This window comes from Lontra canadensis, unplaced genomic scaffold, assembly GCF_010015895.1.
Source record: "Lontra canadensis isolate GAN:19392208 unplaced genomic scaffold, GSC_riverotter_1.0 scaffold10, whole genome shotgun sequence".
In the NCBI taxonomy this organism is placed as follows: Eukaryota; Metazoa; Chordata; class Mammalia; order Carnivora; family Mustelidae; genus Lontra; species Lontra canadensis.
This window is the reverse complement of record NW_022631004.1, coordinates 24,541,999-24,569,036: the sequence shown is the minus strand read 5'-3', so window position 1 is coordinate 24,569,036 and position 27,038 is coordinate 24,541,999. Positions and strand designations below refer to the sequence as shown.

General features: G+C 42.4%; 1 protein-coding gene across 3 annotated transcripts in view; it reads left to right on the top strand.

Annotated features, from left to right (window-relative positions):
• The window catches only part of DOCK5 (dedicator of cytokinesis 5), a 213,840-nt gene that overhangs the window by 158,079 nt on the left and 28,723 nt on the right, over positions 1–27,038 (top strand). For 2 of the 3 annotated variants that reach the window (XR_004382447.1, XR_004382446.1), the window contains exons 29-32: positions 582–660; positions 2,439–2,539; positions 4,778–4,836; positions 5,149–5,198. Coding sequence is in view for 1 of the 3 variants with exons in the window: in XM_032855782.1 (XP_032711673.1) it covers positions 545–660; positions 2,439–2,539; positions 4,778–4,836; positions 5,149–5,303; positions 5,946–6,031; positions 8,225–8,384; positions 9,153–9,193; positions 9,790–9,880; positions 12,673–12,792; positions 17,240–17,329; positions 19,242–19,346 (1,124 nt within the window). In the remaining 2 variants the exon portion in view is untranslated. Of the gene's footprint in view, positions 1–544; positions 661–2,438; positions 2,540–4,777; positions 4,837–5,148; positions 5,304–5,945; positions 6,032–8,224; positions 8,385–9,152; positions 9,194–9,789; positions 9,881–12,672; positions 12,793–17,239; positions 17,330–19,241; positions 19,347–27,038 lie in introns of those variants that run through there. The other variant, XM_032855782.1, reaches the window with a different exon arrangement.

The following is a 27,038-nucleotide window of genomic DNA, read 5'->3' as shown; positions in this document are numbered from 1 at the left end:
ATAAATAAATATATATAAATTATAAAAAATATAAATATATTTATATATATAAAGATTTCAGAGTTGTATATATAATATATAATTATATCATATTATATATAATGTATCATTATATCATAGTTATTATATATATAATATTAAGATTTCAGAATTTTTTGGAAGAAGTAAATAAAGTAAATCAGTCTAACAGTTGTTAACTCCACATACCTGATTAGAAAAACCGTTCTCAACTACATACAGGTTAAAGAAAAACTCTAATTAGTATCTCTAGACTTGCAAAGACAAGCATTGCAATAGGGTTGAGGAGCCCTGAGGCTCCGGGGACCTGGTTGGTCATCCCAGCTCTACCCTCAAGTGGCTAAATTGTGATGCAGCCTTGAGTGGCTCTTGTAGTCATTTCTAGAAACTGCACTTGAGTGTCCTGGGCCATCTGCTCTGGCATTGGTCTCTGATGACCTCGGTGGAGCTGATGGTCTCATGTTGCTGAGTCCAGGTTTAGATTGCTTTGGTTTTTCCTGTAGGTGGGAGATATTTGGAAGAGCAGAAAGTTGCCTTCTTTATCTGGTATTTTCCTCCCACAGAGTTTTCCTCCGTGCGATAAATCAGTTTACCGAGGTTCTCACGAAGCTCTTCATGGATCAGGCAAGCTTCGAACTTCAGGTAAGCGTGCTACTCACCTAGGAGGCTCCTTGAATTCTCAGCCACAGCGAGACAACTGTGGCATTTTGGAAAATGTCACTTCAAATTTTATCATTTTCAAGCACAGTTTTCTTGTTTTTTTCTCCTTTCCCTAAAGCACACAGTCCTGTCACTCTGTCCTCCAGACACAATCAAGTAGAGTTTTTTTTTTTCTGTGCGTATAACTAATACAGGTTTTTTTGTTTTGTTTTGTTTTTTAAGATCTTATTTATTTGACTGAGAGAGAGAGAGCGAGAGGGAACACAAGCAGGAGGAGTGGGGGAGGCAGAAGCAGGCTTCCTCCTGAGCAAGGAGCCTGATGTGGGGCTCAATCCCAGGACCTTGGGATCATGACCAGAGCCGAAGCCAGATGCTTGACTGAGCCACCCAGGCGCCCCAACTAGTATAGGATTTTTTTTTTTTTTTTAAGATTTTATTTATTTATTTGACTGACAGACATAGATAACAAGTAGGCAGAGAGGCAGGCAGAGAGAGAGGAGGAAGCAGGCTCCCTACTGAGCCCAGAGCCCAATGCAGGGCTTGATCCCAGGACTCTGGGATCATGACCTGAGCCTAAGGCAGAGGCTTTAACTCACTGAGCCACCCAGGCGCCCTATAGTACAGGTTTTTGTTTGTTTGTTTGTTTGTTTGTTTGTTTGTTTTTAAAAAGGACTAGTAGAAAATATGGCTAAGGAAAAAGAAAAAAAAGAAGAAAGACAAAAACGTCCTGCCTTCTGCCGTTACCATGAACACAAATACGCGTACACACGTGTGCCTGTGGACGGACCTGCAGACAGTTCTCTGCCTGCACGTGGTTTCGTTTCTCAGGGGAGGCTCATATACACACTTGTGTGAAACAGGTGGCCCCTAGCTCCTCCTGCATTCGTCCGACAAATACTACAGTATTTATGGGCACAGGGCACCACTCTAGGCCCTGGGGAAGGCAGACAAGGTCCCCGCCCCCATGGGGCACACAGTTCCTTGGTGATGTGCTTTTGCTCTGTCCTGTGGCTTTGTTTGTATCTGTGAACTGTAGAGAGTCGTCAGAAGAGGAGATTAGATATGCATTTATATATACATACGTGTGTGTCTGTATGAGCTAAAATGGAGTGTCTGTATTTGCTGGTTAGACCTTACGTATATATGCCAAGATGTAGTCAAGCTGTGCAGTTCTTTGGCAACATTAATACGATTTTTTCGATCATCTTTTCAATGACACTAAATGTTTTCACAGGACTTTTAGTGGCTGAGTACAGTCATGATTTATTTAACCGAGTTCTTCTTAGGAACGTTTAGATGGTTTCCATCTTCTGTCATTTAAATAACACCGTGAAGGCCTTCCTTGCTTTAAATAGTTTTAAATACCCATGATTATTTTGCCAGGATAAAGTCCTAAAGTATTTACCATTTCAGCAGCTTGGCAGAATTTGGGGGCTTTTGATCTGTATTGCCAAACTACTTACTATAAATGGGTGTTCTTGTTAGCAGCAGTTCTCCCTTACCTCAGGAGTAAAGACAAATAGAGCAGTCTGGATTTAAAAAAAAAAGAGAAAGAAAGAAAGAAAGCCTTAATAGTAAGTGTTAAAACTTTCAGGGCTGAATAATTGAAACATGAGAAAGAAAATGGGGCCTGGTGGATTTTATTTTGTTTTTTTCCTTACTCCCTGTGAGTAAATGTCTGCCATGTGGCACTGTTTTACTCTGACCCATATTAATGTTATTTTCCATTCCTTTTCTCCCACACGATCAATTTTGAGCAGCTCTGGAACAATTACTTCCACTTGGCAGTAGCATTTCTCACCCACGAATCCCTTCAGCTTGAAACCTTCTCTCAAGCCAAGCGCAACAAAATTGTCAAAAAGTAAGTGTCCTCTTAAACTTGCTTAAGATTGGCAAGGTGATTCTTCCATTCCTTTTTTTTTTTTTTTTTTTTTTTTAAGATTTTATTTGAGAGAGAGAGAGAGAGCATAAGCAGGGGGAGCAACAGGCAGAGGGAGAAGGAGAAGCAGGCTTCCGGCTAAGCAGGGAGCCTGATGCAGGGCTCGATCCCAGGACTCTGGGATCATGACCCGAGCTGAAGGCAGACTCTTAACCGACTTTGTCACCCAGGCGCCCCAACCGTCACAATTTTCTTTAAATGGAATCCGTACTTGGAGAGGCACCGGGGCTGGCTAGTACTCCTGTTTCCCTGAACAGCCGCCCATCTGCCAGCATCATGCCCACATTGCAGGCACAGCACCTCTCCCTCTCACGCCACACTGTTTCACCTCTCCATCGCGTCAGCAGAGGAGCCAGGACTCACACGTCCCCTAAAAATCCCTCCAGATTCCTGGCTCGGAATTCGATGTGGACGTATGACCAAGAGCGATGAGAGATTTAGGGAAGCTTTTCATCCCTTTCCTTTCCGGTCTGTTTCAGAGTTCACGGAGAGCCTGGAAACTCAAGGCTGTGTAGTTAAATAGAACATGAGAAATATGTCACTTAAAGGCTGTGAAATTTGAGCTCTGTTCCCTTGCCGGGATGTCTGGGATTCTAGGCAGATTATTCGGTATTTGTTTACCCCTGGTTTCTCCCTAAAACACTGAGATTGGTGGTTTAGAGATTGAGATTTAAATCTCAAAGATAAAAGTAAAACCCGTTTTATGGATTTCCTTATGGGGTGGGTATGGAGACAAAACTGATTTTTAAGATGGATGTCTTAAGCTTATTGTTTAGACTATCGTAAATGACATAACTTCTCTTAAGGATGGATTTAATTTGGTTAAACAATGAAAAGTTAGTTGACCCCGAGTCTGGTGAACAGAGTAGCCAGGCTACTTAGGCTTAATGATTCTAGTTTTGATAGGTTCGACTATGGACAGGCTATATAAAATATATATGCATATGGGCAAAGGTGCACCTTGGGAAAGCATTTTTATTAATGTTACAGAAACACAAATCAGTTTTTTTCAAGATTTATTTCTAGTAGAAGTTGCATCAACAACAGTATTAATGAATAGAAGTAGTTACCGTGTATTGTTTATTACGTGCCTGACATTGAGTACATATGCTTACTAATATAAATAATAAAATTAGATGTTTTGTTAAAAAGGAATAGTAAGAGAAGTTTGTTTTATTTTTGTACGAGGAGTCTTCAATTAAGAATTTTACACTGGTTTCTGAAGGCATTTACAAAAGAGGAATTTGAAAATAGTGTTTGGTGCCGTGAGCAGAAAATGTTGAAATGCGGTTGTAGGATGGGCCATAGGTGCTCATTCGAGTTCCCAGGGAACGTTGGCCATATCTACTTTTGACCCACGCTGTTTCTAGTAGCCTCAGGCCTGTGTGTTCTTTAAGCGATATCCGGGTGATTTTGATTACTCTCCAGCCATGAACCACTGTCTAGATGACCGTTTCTCTTTCTCTCTCTTTTTTCATTATTGACTCCTATAAAGAACCTTTTCAGAAATTGGTTTCCTAATCACACCCCCCCCAAAATATTAATACCACAGATCCGCTGCATGTCACATACAGTAATATGTGATTTGTATTTCACACATAAGAACAGTAAGCCTGCTGTGCCCCCAAGGACCAACTCTCACTCCTGGGGGGACAGCACCCCCCTCCACTGAGAAGGTGTATCTAGAGCTTCTCAGTGTGAGTACTTTGAAGAACGTACTGAAGTGTGGGTAGGTTACTCAAATAAAAAATATGTAAAGTCAGCATGTTTGTCTGACATCAGTCACTTGACTATTTACATCATACCTCATTCATCTGCCTTTTCATTAGCGCTTGGTATGTTTTGTTTTGTTTCTTTACTTAACAGTGGCCAGAATAGCCCCCCGCCTTCTCCCTTCAATAAGTTTGACAATTTCATTTCTAAGTTATTTTTCAGTGTTCACATGTGGCCCCCTCCTGCTAGTAAAGCCCCCCTCTCCATGTAGCCCAGTTCTCTTTGGGAGTTCTTTTCAGTGTTGACTACATCTCGTAAAGTGACCTTGCCTCAGACCTGTCATAAACATGGCCAAGAGGGGCAACAGGCCATTCCTACTCACCTCATCATTTTAATATATGAACTGATTTCCACTGCAGATCTTTTTCTTGTTGATGATCTTCCTAGGTACGGGGACATGAGAAAGGAGATCGGCTTCAGAATCCGGGACATGTGGTATAACCTGGGTGAGTGTATGACCTTGAACTGGCCCATGCACAAGTCCTGTGTAATAAGCTCCCTGTGATGGGTTCTTCTGATTCTAATTCCCAGTAACCCTGAGACTTCTTTGTCTGTGTGTCTAGAAGTGAAAGTTGACTTGTAGGTCTTGCATTGTGACATCCACGTGTTATCAGAATGTAACATTTAGTCACTCCTCTGAACTGAGTTGATTTTACCCCCATGACCTTTTTCTTTTCTTCTGGCCCTTTGGAGGAACATGGTGACGCTTGACTTCCAGTGAAATCACTTTTTAATATCCTTGCTTACTTTCATTTCAGGTCCCCACAAAATCAAATTTATCCCTTCCATGGTGGGTCCCATTCTTGAGGTCACCCTGACCCCTGAGGTCGAGCTCCGGAAAGCCACCATCCCCATTTTCTTTGACATGATGCAGTGTGAGTTCAACTTCAGCGGGAACGGCAATTTCCATATGGTAAGTGGTAGAACTGGAGTCTTCCGACTGTGCAGATATATAGTCAGCTCTTGCTTACTTTCTTTCTCTAGAGGGGAGTCGTAGCCTGAGTAATACAAATCCAAGTTGGTCTAAAAACTGTTTACATTTTACATTTTGTAAAACACTTAGAGACAGAATGGGATGTTCTATCCCATGGCCTAGAAACGGTTTTTTTGCTCCATGTGTTTCCTCAAACAGCATTGCATCTCTGGGTAATTAAAATTTGACATCACGCATCTTAGTTCTATCTGTTGCAGTATAGCTGGGAAAATAGTGCTGGGGATTGAGAAACTCATGCGGTGGTCTCTTATTTTGAGGTCTCCCTCAAAGGAAGTGGTCTTGTGTTTTGACGTCTCCTTCAAAGGAAGAAAGGCTATTCTATTTCCTACAATGTAAAGCAAAGGACAAAGTAACATGAGTCTAGTATAGAGCGTTTCAATAGGGCCCTGGCACATGATTAATGGAAGACATGAAGTATGATCTTTCCCTACAATATGTTGGCAAGTGTTAGCAGTTCAATAAAAGGGTTGGGTCGAATCTAGAAATGTTGGCTGGGTGGCTTACGTGCCCTCTTCTAAGAATACCTGGCATTCTCCTGTGACATTCTTACCCTGCTTCCAGTTTGAGAACGAGTTGATCACAAAGCTGGATCAAGAGGTGGAAGGGGGCAGAGGAGATGAACAATACAAGGTCCTTCTGGAGAAACTGTGAGTATTTCAGAAACAAAGTCTCAAACTGATACATCATTTAGTGGTGGAGAGAAGCAGGCTTCTGCTGCCTTTCCAGACAAGTCGAGAAGTCCCAGAAGCACAGGGGTCACCACCACAAATGGTCCTCAGCAGGGTTAATGGAGTTTCCACCATCCACTGCTGACATTTGTTTGTCTGAGTGAGTCAAATGTCCGTGTTTTCCTGGCCAGCCCGGCCCCTCGAGAACAGAGCAGATGGAGGAGAAGGGGAGATGTACCAAGCGATGGCATTTTGCCCAGTGTTTGAATCGCTAAACTTCACCAAAAGTGCTAGTACCTCTAATTATGGCTCCAAAGCTCCTTTTTAAAAGAGGAAGGGAAAATAAAAACATTTCAAAGTCTGCTTTACCTTTAAAAGTACCTTCTGTCCAGTAGACAGGCTCTAAGAACAGCTGTTATATCTCCAGCCAGGCTGGTCTTTGCGCTGCCTTACTCACCCTCCCTCGCATCTGACATTTCCATTCCCTCCTGTGCTCCCACTGTCACTCCCACTTCCTGTCCCCCCACACATACACCTCACACCCCTCCTGCCCTCTGAATTCTCCTTTGCATGTATGGGATCACAACATAAAAAGGCAGTTAAAAACACTTGTGGGTTGGAATTAGAGAAACCCTCAAATCTCATTTTTGCCATAACCCAGGAGTGTGACCTTGGACCAGTGTTCTGACCTCTCTGATGGCTTTCGTTTTTTCATCCACACGGATGGCCCATAGGCTTTGGTATTGATTGAGGACTCAATGAGGTGACACCTTAGCATGGCGTCTGTTACTGAGCCCGAGCTGACAGGGCGTCACTACTGTGGGTTTGTGCTGCCACCATCTTCAGTCCACCGTTGTCCATGGTGCTCACTACCTGTGACAACCCATTTCTTGGATTCTCTAGCCTCTGGGATACCGACCAGCTGGTCACCTGTTGATTGGGCGTATGCCTCTGTCATTTTGTTGTCCATCTCTTTCGTGGAAGTGATGCACACTAGACTGTGCTTGGGGACAGGGACTCCCAACTCTGTTTTCTTTTTTGTTTTTTAAGATTTAAGGAGCCAGAGCACACTGGGTGCTCAGAAATGTAACTGAATTGATGACTCAGCTATATTTTCAAGAACGAGAACTCTTTCTTAGTTTGCTTTTAGTGGATGACAAGACCCATTCATTGATCTTTTTATCCTGTTTCCATTAAGTTTACCTGTTTGAGTTTCAAACCCCACATTATCACTCTTGTAATTCGGATTTCATACAAGAATTAAATGGAGAAATTACATACCTGTACAGATATATATACAAACACAATTTACAAATGATAAACTACCTTTTTTTTTTAAGTCCCAAGCTGATTTTTCACTGTAAGTTCTTTTTTTTTTTTTTCTCCATTCTTCCTGAATCACTAACTCATAAAAATATGACTATAAACATCTCCAGTGTTCAAGAATAATTCTAAAGTCTGGGCTAATTCTTTGAGCCTATTTCTTTCTCTTTTTTTATCTTGTTCTCTGAGTTTTTTTGTAGTTATCAAATCCAAGAAGCCCCTGTAGAATAGCTTTGCTGTATTTGGGTCCAACAGGAGAAGGTTTAGGTCAAAAATTTATCCTCAGCTTATTTATTTACAACTTTGCATTTTTGTTGTTGCTCTTGCTAAATAACACTTTCATCTGAAGAGGCACGTGTGTGGATGTGCACTAGATTCATAGTGTCCTCTAGATTGGGCACTGATCCAGGCCTTTCCAGAATGCCCGCAGGATGCTAGGGGGAAGTGCTAGGCTTTAGGGAGAATGAAGACATAAAAAGATGGTCCCTTTCAGTTTCAGTAGACTGATCAGATAGCATACATAAACCTGGGCAAAGGTTCTCGTTTCTGTGGTATTGACAAAGACAAAAACAAAAAGCAAGTACAGATAGAAGTTCAAAGATGGGCATTGTGGGCTGGGATTTTAAATGACAGTGGGACTTGAATCAAAGCCCTGAAGACAATGTAGGACTTGAGTCACCTGGAGGGACAGCGTAAGTGGAGCCCTGGATGGGATGGCCTTACACAGAAGGTGTGTGTCTCCTGGTCTGGCGCCACCTGCTGCCGGAACCTTGGACAGTGCTCATTAAAGGTGCTGGAATGACAGACAGTATGCAAATGGGGCATTTGTTTCTGTGTCCACCCTTCCAGGCTCCTAGAACATTGCCGGAAACATAAGTACCTTGCCACCTCTGGAGAAGTGTTCGCATTCCTGGTCAGCAGCCTGTTAGAGCACCTGCTGGACTACAGAACCATTATCATGCATGACGAGAGCAAGGAGAACCGCATGAGCTGTACTGTGAACGTGCTGGTGGGTGCCGGGCCCCCGGGTTGGCGAGAGGGCACCACTGGGCCACCCCTGCAGGCGTAGCTCAGCTCTGAGTAGATCTCCCAGGCCCAAAGCTACCCAGGGGCTACCTACATGGAGTCTGCATCCTGCTGAGTTCAGCTGGAACTGCTGACTCAGCTTTGGACTCAGAAGTCAGCTCCCACAGACATGGGGATGGAAAGTGAAACCCAAGCCCTTGGCTCCACTCTTGCTCGAAGACCATCCTTCACCTTTTCCTCTGTCTTGTTTATATGTGGTTGCTTTGTTGTTGGAAATGTTGCATCAGAAACGCTATGTCACGAGGAGAGAGTCTGTGGAGTCCTCATGGTGGTAGAGCTCTGTGGTCTTGCCTTTCCCTAGATATGTGTCACCGGGGCCACAGACGTCAGAAGTTTAGGCTGCTTTGCATTCCTCTGCTTAATAGAAAGGAAGAGTCTGACCCCACTGACCCCTTGAGGAAAAAAAAAAAGACCACCCATTGACTGAAGTACCAGTTGGCTATCTGCTCACTTAGAGGGTTTCCCTCACGTTTTTTAGAGGCGTGAGTCCCAGAAAATGTTTCAACTTAACTTTATAAATGATGACTACCTTTTTTTGTGGCAGTTAAAGGAAACTTCCTTCCTGTGTTAAAGGAAAACAATAGCCTCTGGAAAAGTGACACTGTGAACGTAGTGGTTTGGCCATTTCTGTGGCCAGCTTGTCCATAACCTTTGACTTACATTGGTATTTCTGCCCCCCTTTTTTTGGTAGAATTTTTATAAAGAGAAGAAGAGAGAGGACATATACATAAGGTAAGCTGGAGGAGATTTCTGCTTTTGCCATTTATGTCCTGGCTTTATTATTTATTTCTTCAGTAAACAAATGCTAAGTCCCAACACCATGCTTGCTGCTTTGAGAGACACTAAAAAAGTAGGAGAGCTGCCCCCTTCCCCTGGAAAAAGTAAACTCTTTAGACAGATGCGTAAGTCCAGCCTGAGGGAGCACATAGGGAGGATGGTGTTGGCATTCCGGGGAAGGATGGAAGACTGGCCAGAGCAGTCAGGAAAGGCTGCATAGGTCAGAGGCATGGATGGACAGGTGCCTTGTGTCAGGGACCGTCAGCCTGGGATGCTGAAAGCCCTGAGCAAAAAAAAAAAAAAAAAAACAAAAAAAACAAAACTGAGCACCACTGCATTAAAGGAAGAGTGCAAAATAGAGCCATTGGAGTGGGAAAGACACGCAGACAAGAAGCAGCAGAGAGGGGTAGAGGGAGGGGAAGACAGGAGGTGATGGAGTCCTTAGTCTGTGAAAAAGGAGGGAAGGAAAGCTGGGGAAGCAGGCTGTGGTGTGGTTGCAGAATGAGCTGAACCCGAGTGGCAGAGTGCCCCCTTCCTCCCCTTCTGCCCAGGTACTTGTACAAGCTGCGGGATTTGCACCGAGACTCTGAAAACTACACAGAAGCCGCCTATACCCTCCTCCTCCACGCCGAGCTTCTGCAGGTAAGTGAGTCAGGCATGCCTTTTTCCACTGCATGGAAGCCCCCTGTCCAAGCCCTTTGGGACCAAATCCTGCAGCTTCATGACTTTGGATGGGAAGGAGCCGTATTCAAGGGAGCTCCTTCTATCCAAGAGCACTCATATGCCTTCTAAATAAGCACCGCTTATTTTCTGCGGGGGTGGGGAAAATGTCAGTTATCATTTGTTTAAAAATCCTTTGGAAGCAGAGCGCAGCTTAAGGGCCTCCAGTAACTGACAGTCTCATTGAAGAAACAAAATATACGTTGATTAATGTATGTAAAAAATCATCCTAGAACTGCCAAGAGATGAGCTGTAAATGAATATAGTAGCACTCCCCTACTTATACTCTTCTTACAGAGTCAGAGTTGTGTGCCAGGGATATACATATACCTATGTGTCATGGATCCCGAGTCATGATTTCTAGTTCTGACCAGTCCACTAACTTTGCATTTGTGTATGAACTGTTCCTTCCATATCACAGTCTTGGAGCAGCTAATAGCTCACACTTCTCCCGGCAGTAACAGAAGCTGCCATTCCCCACGGTGCTCTCAGAACCTTCCCTGTCCTCTTCTTTCTTCCCATTTTCATAAAGGGAAAGCACCTTCACCCGGGTGCTCAGGCAAATACCTGTTGTCATCTTTTATTCACCCTCCCACATCGAGGCCGAGCTAAAATCACAGACCAGTAGCGATTGTGAACTCCTCTCGCAAGGCACATGCTTGCCTTTTTTATTTTTTGGCATGGGAACAATTAAGATATAGTCTCCCAGAAAATGTGAAGTTTGTGGTACGGTATTGTTGTCTATAATCACTATGTGTTAGGTGTCTGGGATTTATTTATGCTTTGGTTGTACTTGCCCCCTTCAAATAACATCTCCCCCGTGCCCTGCCACCCCCAAGCTCCTGGTAACCACCACTGTCCTCTGTTTTCATGTGTTTGGCTTTTTCTAGAGCCCATGTGTAAGAGCTACCAGGTAATCTTTGTCTTTCTCACTCCGGCTTGTTTCACTTGTAACACCCCAAAGTCCATCCACATTGCCCAGAGTGGCAGGATTTCCTTCATTCTCATGACTAAATGGCATTCCGTCGCATATATATCCCACACCTTCTTTATCCACTGTTGGGTGCTTAGGCTGTTTCCGTGTCTTGACTGCTGTGAACAATGCTGAGTGAACACGGGAGTGCAGACATCGTTTAGGGATCCTGATTGTCTCTTCTTTCTATCCACTTTTCTTTATCATCTTGCTGTTGTCCTGGTCCATTATCTCTCCCCTGGAGCATGGCAGTAGCCCCCTATTACATCTCCCTGTCGCCATTCTTGCCCCTAGCAATTAATTTTCTGGTATAATTTAATTTTTTTACTAAAATAAGGCATGTACATTGTTCTTAGCTTTGTCATTAAGAACAGGAGTCCTCTGCCTCACCACTTCCCAGGGCAGCCATTCACAATTCATGTTCAGGTTCAGGGCACTAATAAGCTTATTGCATTTGGGATGATAGGAGAGCTTGCTGACCTTGGACTGATCACAGAGAGACTCCGGTATGTCGGTGACTGTAGGTCCTTTTGTCTCAGAGAGTTAAACTCTACCTTGGCATAAAGTTTGAGGTATGGATGCAGCTCTCCCCCACAGCTAGCTACTGAATTTAGGGGTGTTCTTTATTAAGTATTGTCCATATTTTCCTCACTGGGATAATATTCCATCTTTATCATGTACACAAGGCAAGTCTCTTACCAGATTGCGTACACTTTTGCATGGTCTGAATGAACTCTGTATGTTCACGCACCAGGACCACACTGTTTTGTGGTACGTTTCACTACCTGGTAGTTACTCTTCATTGCTGCTTTTTTTTTTCAGAGGTTTCTGCCCTATTCCTTTGTATTTATTTTTCCATGTGGACTTTGGAATCATGAAATTAAAACACTGATATAGGAAGAATTTCCATGTTTATGGAGTAGCATTCTCTTATCCAAAAACATGTTAGGACTTCCATTTGTTCAAGTCTGCTTTCCTGCCCTTCAGTGATGTATTAAGCTTTCTTGTGTAGAAGTCTTGCATATTCCTTGTTATGTTGATTCGTAGGTATCTTTTCTTTTTTAATGTAATTATGGTAAAATATACAGAACTTAACATTCACTGTTTGAACCATTTTTAAGTGGACCGTTCAGTAGCCTTAAGTACATTCGCCTTGTACCTGGATATCCTCTCATTTGGGGTTTATTCTAGTCCTGGTCTTATCTCTTCAACATGGTTATCTATTCCTGGGAACCCACCTCTAAATTATTGCTAAATTTGTTAATTTTTATGCCACTACTTAATTCTCTCATTATCTGTGATAGTTGTTCAGTTGGCATGCTATGTGAAGAAATGGATTATGAAGAATACAGTCTTTGCATGGTCATAGTTTTACCCCTTCCTTCCCATTTTCATACTTCTAATTTTTTTCTTTCATCCCGTTGTCCGTGTGGTACCTTCAGTGCCCAGCAGGTGTGTTGGGCAGCCCTCCGCCCCCTTCGCTACTGTTCACAGCAGTGCTTCAGGTGGTGGCTCATTTGGCGTTAACTTGTTTTGAAACTGACATACGTCTTATTTTGGGGGGTGGGGCAATTTTTGTGTTTAATAAATAATCTAAACAATATGGCTGAATCAAAAATATATACAAATATGTCTGACTTTTATCGGCTGAATATTTGTTACATGGATCTCCTTTGGTTAATTGATTTACTTAACCGACGTGTTACATTCATCTCTTTTGTTCCTTTTGTTTGTTTTTCAGTGGTCGGATAAGCCCTGTGTACCCCATTTGCTTCAGAGGGACAGTTACTATGTCTATACCCAGCAAGAGCTTAAAGAGAAGCTGTATCAAGAAATCATATCATACTTTGACAAAGGCAAAGTGAGTATTGGGCTGTTTTTGTATTAGGGAAAGGAAGAAATTGGCTGCAGTGTTGCAGGGCAGTTCTGATGCCAACTACCCATAGTTAGCCCAGTTCCCTCAGGTTCAGGAAGTAGTCCCCAGTCAGACCTCCCTCACTTGAGACACCAGCCACAATTTGGGGGTTTCTGGGCTACCCACATGGATCAGCAACTGACAGTAAATTTGGGGAGGGTGTCCTGTGAACCCCTCAGATTTGATAATACGTTGGAACAGCTAACAAAACTTGGTAAAGTGCTGTGCTTACAATTACAGTTTTGTCTTAAAGGAAGCAAATCAGGAACCAGCCAATTGAAGAAAAACATAGGGCAAGGTCTAAGGAGCATTGCATATGCAGAGCTCCTGTGTCCTCTCCCATGAGTGGATTCCGGGCACATCGGCCTCCTAGCAAATAGATGAGAATTTCACCTGGGCCTCCGTGCGTAGTTTTTGTTGGGGTTTCATTGAAGCCTTCGTTGGTTGAACCTTTGGCCATGTGAGTGAACTCTGTCTCCAGCAGCTCTCTCCTCCCTGGAGGTCTGGCTGATTCCATGTAGATCAGGGCCCTGATCTTCTGATCCCGTGGGCTGCAGTCTGGCAAGGCCAGCCCCGTTCTGAGACCATCTCGAGGCCCACCGTGAGTTTCTCACTAGTATAAATTCAGGTGTGGTCTGAGGGGCCCACCAGAAACAACAAAGACACTCCCATCACTGGAGAAATTCCAGGGACTTAGAAGCTCCCTCACAGGGACTCAGGATAAAGACCACACAAATCCTTTATTTTAGAACAATGACTCATGACTTACTCTTTATTATTCCCATGTGTTTCTTTGAATTTTAGTATTTTTAGTGGGAGAGCAAATGAATAGATAAATTAGGCTAACAAAGTCAATAAAGATCAGTTATTCAGGACACTTAACCCAATGGAGGATATAATGGGCAGCCCAGAGCCCGATTCTCCATAACCATAATTTTACCTTTTGAATACTGCTGAGTGCCAGGAGCTAGCACCATGATTTTCAGTGCATTCTCTAGAGATTGTGGCCAGCCCCTGGTGCACACCCCACACCCAGGCCACGACTTGCCTAACACCATAGGTAACAGGGGGCCTAATTAATTACCCCAGGGGCTCTGAAAAAAGGTAAACATGAGAACTAGGCTGGAAGTTGTGGAGTCTCTAGTCAGCTGGTCAGCATGGCTAACTGAAAGGCTTTTAAAATAGGAAAAAATATGGAAGGCGTCAGGGGAGGAAGAAAAAAAAACATGCACTATCCAAACAAAACAGATCCTAGATTTGACTCGTTTCAGAGGTCTGGAGAGTTCTTATGGACTGCCACTTCCAGCCACTATTCCTGATTTAGCAGTGAACCTGTTTGTGAAATAAGTAAATAAGCCCAAATAACCTTTGGAATGGGAAAGGATGTTTGCAAACGACACAGCCAATGCAGAGTTAGTATCCAAAATCTGTAAAGAATTTATGAAGCTCAACACCCAAAAAACAAATAATCTAGTTAAGAAATGAGCAGAATAAATGAATAGACATTTTTCCAAAGAAGACATCCAGATGGCTAACAGGCACATGAAAAGATGCTCAGTGTCATTCATCATCAGGGAAAAACAAATCAAAACCACAGTGAGGTATCACCTCACACCTGTCAGAATGGCTAAGATTAACAACATAGGAAACAACAGATGTTGGGGAGGCTGCAGAGAAAGGGGAACCTTCGTGCCCTGTTGGTGGGAATGCAAACTGGTGTAGCCACTCTGGAGAACAGTATGGAGGTTCCTCAAAATGTTAAAAATAGAACTGCACTATGACCCAGCAATTTCCTACTAGGTATTTACCCAAAGAATACAAAAGTACTGATTTGAAGGGATACATGCACCCCAATGTTTACAGCAGCATTATCAACAATAGCCAAGTTATGGGAAGAGCCCAAATGTCCAACCACTGCTGAATGGATAAAGAAGATACGGGGTGTGTGTGTGACACACACACACACACACACACACACACACGTATACAATGGAATACTACTTAGCCTTCAAAAAGAATGAAATCTTGCCATTTGCAATGACATGGGTGGAGCTAGAGAGTATGATGCCAAGTGAAATAAGTCAGAGAAAGACAAATACTATATACTTTTACTCATGTGGAATTTAAGAAACAAAATAGAGGAACATGGGAGAAGAAAAAAAGAGACAAATCATGAAACAGACTCTTAACTATAGAGAACAAACTGAGGGTTACTGGAGGGGAGATGGGTGGAGGGATGGGCTAGAAGGGTGATGGACATTATGGAGGGCACTTGTTCTGATGAGCACTGGGTGTTTTATGTAAGTAACGAATCACTGAATTTTACTCCTAAAACTAATACTACGCTATATGCTAACTAACTGGAATTTTTTAAAAAAATGAAACAAAAAAAATTAATATAAGAAAAAATCAGGCAGTGGGGCATCTGGGTGGCTCAGTGGGTTAAGCCTCTGCCTTCAGCTCAGGTCATGATCTCAGGGTCCTGGGATGGGGCATCACATCCAGCTTTTTCAGCAGGGAGTCTGCTTCCCCCTCTCTCTCTGCCTGCCTCTTAGCCTACTTGTGGTCTCTCTCTCTCTGTCAAATAAATAAAATATTAAATATATATATATATATATATATATATAAAATAAATAAAATCAGGCAGATACTCATCATGATAAAGTAGCTAGCATCTATTTAGTGCTAGTTACTGTTTTGAGTGATTTCCAGGCTTTTTGTCCAATTTAATTCTCCCTAAAACCCTGTTAGGTAGGTACTATATCTTTTTTACAGATGAAAAACTTGAGGCCCAGAGACCAAGTATATTTGCTCAAGGTCTTTGGTCTCTGTGTCCCTTGACCTGCTCAAAAATCACTGAGGATCCCAAAGAGCTTTTTTTCCCACATGGATTGTATCTACTGATACAAGTATCCTTAGAAATTAAAACAGAAAATCTTAAAATATTTATTTACTTGTTCTCTGAAGGAACTTTTTACTATGAATATAAATCATATTTATTAAAAATTACTATATTTTCCAAAAAAATAGTGATATGAGTGGCACTGTTTGACATGTTTGACAATCTCTCCAGCATCTGGCTTGGTAGGAAACAGCAGAATCCTCATATCTGTTTTCTGCATTCCATCTCCAGTGGTACTACCCATTTGGTAGTTGTGGGAAACCCCCCTGCATGAGAGAATGAGGACTGAGAAAGGCAAATATATTATTAATACTAAGAAGGTAATTGTGATCATAGGGACTCTGTGAGAGGATCTTGGGGACTCCCAGAGACCAGGGACCACACACTTTGAGAAGCTCTGTGCCAGGCTATCTCCCTGTTTCTGACATAAATTAGTATTTGGTAAATGAGGAGCGAGCTTGACTTCTTGGATACTGTTGATGGGCTTCCTGCTCCAGGCCCAGCTAATCTGGAATGGTTTCCATATGGCACATTTCAGAGCCTTTTCCAGGGATCCCAGCCCTGAAATTTCAGAGGGGGTAAATTTGTCAAATGATGATTTTAAAAGACTTAATTTTTAAATCTTTTTTACAACTGTACGTGAACTGCGCCTACATTCCTTCAGCAACCAGAAACAGTGGAGCATAGTACCTGTTAATAAGAATCAAGTAGGAAATTACCAGATGCTATGTTATTACGAGCATCCACCTAAGAGACATTTTATGAAATATCAAAAGGAACAGAGGGCTCTCAGTGTGGGATGCTAGCCTCAGATACCATGTATCTCCAGTAAGCCGTGTCTTAAATGGTCATTAGTGAACTTACAATGTTCATCAGTACAAGAAACATCAATGTTTCTTAGGGCATCAAGTGCCCTAGCAAAAAGGCATTTTTCTTAAAACTCTTTGACTAAGCAGATGGTTTGGTCAGAGATAGGGAATCAGTGCTCAAAACTGGAGAAACAGTTTCCCAAATTCCACACAACAGCGTGGTTAGTCTTTCTCCTGAACTACCTAATTCAAAGCGTACACAAACACACACACACTCCAGAACCAGAACTAAGGCCCACACTAACTTCCTTTCCCCTCCAGCAAGATTCACAAGCTCTCAAAACCCAGGCTTTGGAGTGGGTTCCTCTCAGCTCTCAATGGTCTTAGTGCTTTGCCCTTTCAGTGCAGTATCGCTTTCTTTGGGACACATGGTGTTCTTCATGTTCTCTGAAACAGAATTCTAGAACATGCCCCCTGGCAAAGCAGCCAAGATAGAGTAGCGTTATCATGCCAGAAGAAAAGGTTTAGTTAGTCCAAGAGGTGAGGCGTGGTGGGAATATTTGCAGAAACTCAACCCACCTGACTCCTTGGTCACTGTCAGCCACTCTCCCCTGGCTTTTTTGCAGACAGATCAGTGACTGCTTTGTTCTCCGCTTGTAACCCTACTTTTGCTTTTTCCAAGATGTGGGAGAAGGCCATCAAACTGAGCAAAGAGCTGGCCGAGACCTATGAGAGCAAAGTATTTGACTACGAGGGCCTTGGCAACCTGTTGGTGAGTCCGGGTCAGCACAGGGCAAGGGTCCGACAGGGATGCCAAATTTGTGTTTGTGAAAATGTTTTTCTACTTTTGAGATAGTCAAGATAAACCGTGTTCTTTACAGTGGGAAAGCAAACCTTGCTTGAAAGAAAAATGAAAAAAAGGTGAGGTCCTAAAGGTGTTACCATTATTACTCTGAATTATCTCTGATAAAGGGCCCAGGATCCTTGCCTCTAGACCTCTCTCTCTTCCCTGTGCATATTGTTTCCCTAGAGTAGGGACCCTCCATATTCCTGACCCATCTCCTCTTCACCCTCTTGGTTACTCTGGCTTCTGTGAACACTGTCCATAGTTCAGATATCTTCTGACATCTTCTGTCAGAATCACTCGTTCTGTGGTCCCCATCCTCAGGGTCCTGCCGAATGGATGAACTGCCAATCTATGAGCCTTCTTTTTGTTTTTTGTGTGTGTGTTTTGTTATGCACATCTTGGTATGTTGTTAAATGCTTCTGCTGGATCTTGAGTCTCAAATTTTGCCTCCCTCCTTCTCCCAAAATGTCACTGTGGTGCTTACACACATTATAGTTCCATGAACTTCTGTGCCATGCCTGCCCACCAGCACAGACCAACTATTTAAAAACAAAACAGCAAAACAAAAATAACACTCTGAATGTCCAGTGGTAGGCCAACACACATTACATTTGATAATTTTTAGTAGTGGAATCACAAAAGGTCAAGTCACCTGTTGTTATGTAATAATACAGTTGATCTTTGCACAATTGAAGGAGGGGAGTTTAGGGGAGCCAATCCCCAACACAGTTGAAAATCTGCATGTAACTTTTGACTCCCCCAAAACTTAACTACTAATAACCTATTGTTGACTATTGCTGACTAGAAGCCTTACTGATAAACAGTTGATCAACACATATTTTGTGTATGTATTATATACTGTTCTTACGATAAAGTAAGCTGGAGAAAAATGCTAAGAATTTGAAAGGAAGAGAATTCCCATACTATACTGTATTTACCAAAAATATCTGCGTATAAGTAGATTCATCCATTTTAAATACATGTTGTTCAAGGTCAAGTGTAGCTTCTTTGAGGGGATAGTCGTCACGATCACTTTGAAAACAGCTTGCCAGTATGTTGTACCAGCTCCTGCTATCATCACACACAGAAAATCACTTCTTAATTTCCTTAACTAAATGGAGCAACTAGTGATACGCCATGTTAACCCTGCTAAGAAAACGTGCTAGAAACCTTCACCTAAATAAAGTAAGTAAATACTAAAGTAAGTAAATGGTCACCGGACCATTGTGAGAGGGGCCTAGGGACGTGCCCCGAAGGATCTGGCTACCTGTTTTGCTCTCTTTAAGGCTTACTCTCAGCCCTGACCAGGAAACCTCTTCCCAAGGGAAGGATTAATGATAGCGCTGAGACCAGACACTGAAAAACAGAACATCACCACCACCTTCTGGGCACTCGTAGCTGAACTTAGGACTTTAATCGAAACCACCTGTGTGAACCCGAAAGTTCTTTATCTTCTTTTCTCCTGTATCTCTGTTTAAGTGCAGCCACCCTCCTCGAATCTCAAAAGGGGCTTTTTAACCTTTTAGGGGTCCTGAACCCTCTTCAGAAAACTGGTAAGAGCTAAACACTGCCTCCCTTTACAGAGGAACGCACACCGCGTGTGTCTTCCCGCAGGCAACTCCGGAGATGGCCAGACCATCCAAGGCTCATTCACAGACCCAGGTCCAAACCCTTCCATCCAAGAAAGGGATAGCTTCTTGGCCCACAGGATATTTTCCAAAGATTGTTCATTTGCCTGTTGGCTCATGGGAAACAACAAAGCAAATAGTCTGATCTTCCCCACCCCTCAATGGTGCCCTTGTAACTTCCCTGTGGAATGTCTTATTTTGTTTTCCAGAAAAAAAGAGCCTCGTTTTATGAGAACATCATTAAAGCAATGAGGCCTCAGCCTGAATACTTTGCTGTTGGATACTACGGACAGGGCTTTCCTTCTTTCCTCCGGGTAAGAAACCTCAGGGTGGTCCTCCAAGCCATTAAGCCGTGCAGTCTGAAGGAGGGACAGTCTTCATCTCTTTTCCAGATGGGCCTCATGTGTTAGCAGCTGGAGGCCCGTGTCCTCACTGTGGGAGGCTGGGGAGGGGAGCCACTTCCTGCGTGGCCGGCCTCTTCACCCCACACCCCAGCCTCCGGTATTCTGGCATCTCCTTTGTAAAATGGTTTTTCCCAGGTGGAATGAAAAAGGGAAAGAGAACCGTCACCTCCATGGGTCTGCTGCTGTGGGTCAGGCTGGAGAAAAGTGTGGATTGATGTATTTAGTTGTTTGTTTTATTTCCAGCCTGAGCTGGTTGGAAAGCAAATATCCCGAGGAAAAGACTGCAGAAGTTTCAGAAAAATAAAAACAGGTGTTGTAATAGTGAGAAGGACCATGTTATTCTTCCTTCTCAAAATTTTCTATAACATGATACGGATTTTAAAATCCACAAAACAAAATCTGATATTTTTTCCCCCACGCAAAAAAGGAAGTCTCTGTAGAGCTGGCTGTGTTTAAACATACTATCCATTTTCCTTCCCCTGATTTAAGAAAAAGTGAGAAAAGAAGTACTTTACATTCCTCATCGTGCCCCAGGAGGAGGTAACTCATCCACTCGGTAACTATGTAGCAAGTGCCTGCTGTGTGCCAGGCACACATGAGGCAGATTCCAGTCAGATACAGTCCTTAATCTTGGAATTCACAGCTTCACAGGTGTAATGGTAATTAAATAATCACACCAACGTCACACCAACGAGTGGAGATTGAAACTGACCAAGGCGGGTAGTCTGTGCTCTAAGAGTTGGTTAACCAGGGAGTAGTTACCAAGTAACGTTCACAGGGAAAAAAAAATTGCACGTGATTATTTAGTATTTATAATCACCAAAGACCGGATGCAGCTCACATGTCCCTCCACTGGTGAAGAGATAACTAACCTGTGGGATAGCTGTGCGATGGCATACAACTCAGTCATAAAAAAGAATGAACTCCTGATCCACACAAGCACGTGGATGAGTCTCGGATGCACTGTGCCGAGTAAAAGATCTTAGACCAGAAAGTCCACGTCCTCTTCGATTTTATTTATATGGATCTGGCCAGGCCGACACTGAACGGCAGGGGTGGACAGCAGATGAGTGGTCGTCTCGTAGCAGCGGGCGAGGGTTGGGCTTCAGAGGCACAGAGAAATTTTGCCTGGTGGTGAAACTGTTGTGTATCTTGATTGTGATCATGGTGATGTTTGTCAGAATTCAGAGAATTTACCGTAAAGATAGTAAATTTAGGAGGAGTCAAGATGGCGGAGAAGCAGCAGGCTGAGACTACTTCAGGTTGCGGGAGATCAGCTAGATAGCTTATCTAAAGATTGCAAGCACCTACAAATCCAACGGGAGATCGAAGAGAAGAAGAACAGCAATTCTAGAAACAGAAAATCAACCACTTTCTGAAAGGTAGGACTGGCGGAGAAGTGAATCCAAAGCGACGGGAAGATAGACCGCGGGGGGAGGGGCCGGCTCCCGGCAAGCAGTGGAGCAACGGAGCACAAAATCAGGACTTTTAAAAGTCTGTTCTGCTGACGGACATCGCTCCAGAGGCTAAACCGGGGTGAAGCACACACGGGGTCAGCGTGGCCTCAGGTCCCGCAGGGTCACAGAAGGATCGGGGGTGTCTGAGTGTCGCAGAGCTTACAGGTATTAGAACGGGGAAGCCGGCTACAGAGACAGAGCCGAGGAGTGAGCTCTAAGCTGGGGGTTACCTTGAACCGGTCGCAGGCTCGGTCAGCTCAGAGTGTGCCCGGAGGCCAGGGTGACGGGAGTAATTGGGCGCTGTTCTCTGAGCGCACTGAGGAGTGGGGCCCCGGGCTGTCGGCTCCTCTGGGCCGGGGAGGCCGCCATCTTCATTCCCGTCCTCCGGAACTCTACGGAAAGCGCTCAGGGAACAAAAGCTCCGGAAAGCAAACCCGAGCGGATTACTCAGCCCGGCCCCTGGTAAGGGCGGTGCAATTCCACCTGGAGCAAAGACACTTGAGAATCACTACAACAGGCCCCTCCCCCAGAAGATCAAGAAATCCATCCAAGACCAAGTTCATCTACCAAGGAGTGCAGTTTCAATACCAAGGAGAGCAGCGGAATTCCAGAGGAGGAGAAAGCAAAGCATGGAGCTCATGGCTTTCTCCCCATGATTCTTTAGCCTTGCGGTTAATTTTTTTTTCTTTTTCAATTTTTTTTTCTTCTTCTGCCAAATTTTTTTAAACTTTAACCCTTTTCTTTTTTTAACGTTTTTTAACTAGTTATTCTAATATATATATTTTTTCCTTTTTTTATTTTTTCTTTATTCGTTTTATTTTTTTAATTGTTTCTTTTTTTTCTTTTTATTTCTGAACCTCTTTTTATCCCCTTTCTCCCCCCTCACGATTTGGGATCTCTTCTGATTTGGTTAAAGCATATTTTCCTGGGGTTGTTGCCACCCTTTTAGTATTTTACTTGCTCCTTCATATACTCTTATCTGGACAAAATGACAAGGCTGAAAAGTTCACCACAAAAAAAAGAACAAGAGGCAGTACCGAAGGCTAGGGACCTAATCAATACAGACATTGGTAATATGTCAGATCTAGAGTTCAGAATGACGATTCTCAAGGTTCTAGCCGGGCTCAAAAAAGGCATGCAAGATATTACAGAAACCCTCTTGGAAGATATAAAAGCCCTCTCTGGAGAAATAAAAGAACTAAAATCTAACCAAGTTGAAATTAAAAAAGCTATTAATGAGGTGCAATAAAAAATGGAGGCTCTCACTGCTAGGATAAATGAGGCAGAAGAAAGAATTAGTGACAGAGAAGACCAAATGACAGAGAATAAAGAAGCTGAGCAAAAGAGGGACAAACAGCTACTGGACCGTGAGGGGAGAATTCGAGAGGTAAGTGAAACCATAAGACAAAACAACATTAGAATAATTGGGATTCCTGAAGAAGAAAGAGGGGAGCAGAAGGTATATTGGAGAGAATTATTGGAGAGAATTTCCCTAATATGGCAAAGGGAACAAGCACCAAATTCCAGGAGGTGCAGAGAACCCCCCTCAAAATCAACAAGAATAGGTCCACACCCCATAACCTAATAGTAAAATTTACAAGTCTTATTGACAAAAAGAAAATCCTGAAAGCAACCCGGGAAAAGAAGTCTGTAACATACAATGGTAAAAATATTAGATTGGCAGCAGACTTATCCACAGAGACCTGGCAAGCCAGAAAGAGCTGGCATGATATATTCAGAGCACTAAACGAGAAAAACATGCAGCCAAGAATACTATATCCAGCTAGGCTATCGTTGAAAAGAGAAGGAAAGATTAAAAGCTTCCAGGACAAACAAAAACTGAAAGAATTTGCAAACACCAAACCAGCTCTACAGGAAATATTGAAAGGGGTCATCTAAGCAAAGAGAGAGCCAAAAAGTAGTAGAGCAGAAAGGAACAGAGGCAATATACAATAACAGTCACCTTACAGGCAATACAATGGCACTAAATTCATATCTTTCAACAGTTACCCTGAATGTTAATGGGCTAAATGCCCCAACCAAAAGACACAGGGTATCAGAATGGATAAAAAAACAAAACCCATCTATATGTTGCCTACAAGAAACTCATTTTAAACCCGAAGAAACCTCCAGATTTAAAGTGAGGGGGTGGAAAACAATTTACCATGCTAATGGACATCAGAAGAAAGCAGGGGTGGCAATCCTTATATCATATCAATTAGATTTTAAGCCAAAGACTATAATAAGAGATGAGGAAGGACGCTATATCATACTCAAAGGATCTGTCCAACAAGAAGATCTAACAGTTTTAAATATCTATGCCCCTAACGTGGGAGCAGCCAACTCTATAAACCAGTTAATAACAAAATCGAAGAAACACATCGACAATAATACAATAATAGTAGGGGACTTTAACACTCTCCTCACTGAAATGGACAGATCATCCAAGCAAAAGATCAACAAGGAAATAAAGGCCTTAAATGACACACTGGACCAGATGGACATCACAGATATATTTGGAACATTTCATCCCAAAGCAACAGAATATACATTCTTCTCTAGTGCACATGGAACATTCTCCAGAATAGATCACATCCTCGGTCCTAAATCAGGTCTCAACCGGTATCAAAAGATTGGGATCATTCCCTGCATATTTTCAGACCACAGTGCTCTAAAGCTAGAACTCAATCACAAGAGGAAATTTGGAAAGAACCCAAATACATGGAGACTAAACAGCATCCTTCTAAAGATGAATGAGTCAACCAGGAAATTAAAGAAGAATTGAAAAAAATTCATGGAAACAAATGATAATGAAAACACAATGGTTCAAAATCTGTGGGACACAACAAAGGCAATCCTGAGCGGAAAATACATAGCGGTACAAGTCTTTCTCAAGAAACAAAAAAGGTCTCAGGTACACAACCTAACCCTACACCTAAAGGAGCTGGAGAAAGAACAAGGAAGAAACCCTAAACCCAGCAGGAGAAGAGAAATCATAAAGATCAGAGCAGAAATCAATGAAATAGAAACAAACAAAAAAAACAATAGAACAAATCAATGAAACTAGGAGCTGGTTCTTTGAAAGAATTAATAAGATTGATAAACCCCTGGCGAGACTTATCAAAAAGAAAAGAGAAAGGACCCAAATAAATAAAATCATGAATGAAAGAGGAGAGATCACAACTAACACCGAAGAGATACAGACAATTATAAGAACATACTATGAGCTACTCTACGCCAACAAATTTGACAAATTTGAAATTGATGCATTCCTAGAGATATATAAACTATCACAACTGAACCAGGAAGAAATAGAAAGCCTAAACAGACCCATAACCAGTAAGGAGATTGAAACAGTCATCAAAAATCTCCAAACAACACATTCCTTGGAGACTTACCTTATCCCTAACCCCCACTAACTGGAAACCATATCACCAGTGACCCCTCACAATCCCAGCACAGCTCTTTCTGCCCACAGGTCCTGTCCCCGTGCTGTCATAAAAGCACCTTTTTGCACCAAACACATCTCTGCAATTCTTTCTTGACCATTTCCTGGGCAGCCCCACATCCAGAAAAAAAAAAAAAGAAAAAAAAAAAAAAAAAAAATCTCCAAACAAAATCCCAGGGCCAGACGGCTTCTTGGGGGAATTCTACCAAACATTTAAAGAAGAACTAATTCCTATTCTCCTGAAACTGTTCCAAAAAATAGAAATGGAAGAGAACTTCCAAACTCATTTTATGAGGCCAGCATCACCTTGATCCCCAAACCAGAAAAGGATCCCATCAAAAAAGAGAACTACAGACCAATATCCTTGATGAACACAGATGCAAAAATTCTCACCAAAATACTAGCCAATAGGATCCAACAATACATTAAAAGGATTATTCACCACGACCAAGTGGGATTTATTCCAGGGCTGTAAGGTTGGTTCATCATCCGCAAATCAATCAATGTGATACAACACATTAATAAAAGAAAGAAGAACCATATGATACTCTCAATAGATGCTGAAAAAGCATTTGACAAAGTACAGCATCCCTTCCTGATCAAAACTCTTCAAAGTGTAGGGATAGAGGGCACATACCTCAATATTATCAAAGCCATCTATGAAAAACCCACCGCAAATATCATTCTCAATGGAGAAAAACTGAAAGCTTTTCCGCTAAGGTCAGGAACACGGCAGGGATGTCCATTATCACCACTGCTATTCAACATAGTACTAGAAGTCCTAGTCTCAGCAATCAGACAACAAAAGGAAATTAAAGGCATCCAAATTGGCAAAGAAGAAGTTAAACTACCACTCTCCTGCAGGTGATATGATACTATATGTGGAAAACCCAAAAGACTCCACTCCAAAACTGCTAGAACTTGTACAGGAATTCAGTAAAGTGTCAGGATATAAAGTCAATGCACAGAAATCAGTTGCATTTCTCTACACCAACAACAAGACAGAAGAAAGAGAAATTAAGGAGTCCATCCCATTTACAGTTGCACCCATAACTATAAGATACCTAGGAATAAACCTAACCAAAGAGACTAAGAATCTATACACAGAAAACTATAAAGTACTCATGAAAGAAATTGAGGAAGACACAAAGAAATGGAAAAATGTTCCATGCTCCTGGATTGGAAGAATAAATATTGTGAAAATGTCTATGCTACCTAATGCAATCTACACATTTAATGCAATTCCTATCAAAGTACCATCTATTTTTTTTCAAAAAAATGGAACAAATAATCCTAAAATTTATATGGAACCAGAAAAGACCTCGAATAGCCAAAGGAATATTGAGAAAGAAAGCCAACGTTGGTGGTATCACAATTCCGGACTTTAAGCTCTATTACAAAGCTGTCATCATCAAGACAGCATGGTACTGGTACAAAAACAGACACAGATCAATGGAACAGAATAGAGAGGCCAGAAATAGACCCTCAACTCTATGGTCAACTAATCTTCAACAAAGCGGGAAAGAATGTCCAATGGAAAAAAGACAGCCTCTTCAATAAATGGTGTTGGGAAAATTGGACAGCCACATGCAGAAAAATGAAATTGGATCATTTGCTCACACCACACACGAAAATAGACTCAAAATGGATGAAGGACCTCAGTGTGAGAAAGGAATCCATCAAAATCCTTGAAGAGAACACAGGCAGCAACCTCTTCGACCTCAGCCGCAGCAACATCTTCCTAGGAACATCGCCAAAGGCAAGGGAAGCAAGGGCAAAAATGAACTATTGGGATTTTATCAAGATCAAAAGCTTTTGCACAGCAAAGTAAACAGTTAACAAAACTAAAAGACAACTGACAGAATGGCAGAAGATATTCTCAAATGATGTATCAGATAAAGGTCTAGTATTCAAAATCTATAAAGAACTTCTCAGACTCAACACTCAAGGAACAAACAATACAATCAAGAAATGGGCAGAAGACATGAACAGACATTTCTGCAAAGAAGAAATCCAGATGGCCAACAGACACATGACAAAGTGCTCCATATCATTCGGCATCAGGGAAATACAAATCAAAACCACAATGAGATATCACCTCACACCAGTCAGAATGGCTAAAATTAACAAGTCAGGAAATGACAGATGCTGGAGAGGATGCAGAGAAAGGAGAACCCTCCTACACTGTTGGTGGGAATGCAAGCTGGTGCAACCACTCTGGAAAACAGCATGGAGGTTCCTCAAAATGTTGAAAATAGAACTATGACCCAGCAATTGCACTCCTGGGTATTTACCCTAAAGATACAAACGTAGTGATCTGAAGGGGCCCGTGCACCCAAATGTTTATAGCAGCAATGTCTACAATAGCCAAACTATGGAAAGAACCTAGATGTCCATCAACAGACGAATGGATAAAGAAGATGTGGTATATATACACAATGGAATACTATGCAGCCATCAAAAGAAATGAAATCTTGCCATTTGTGACGACATGGATGGAACTAGAGGGTATCATGCTTAGCGAAATAAGTCAATCGGAGAAAGACAACTATCATATGATCTCCCTGATATGAGGGAGAGGAGATGCAACATGGGGGGTTAAGGGGGTAGGAGAAGAGTAAATGAAACAAGATGGGATTGAGAGGGAGACAAACCATAAGTGACTCTTAATCTCACAAAACAAACTGAGGGTTGATG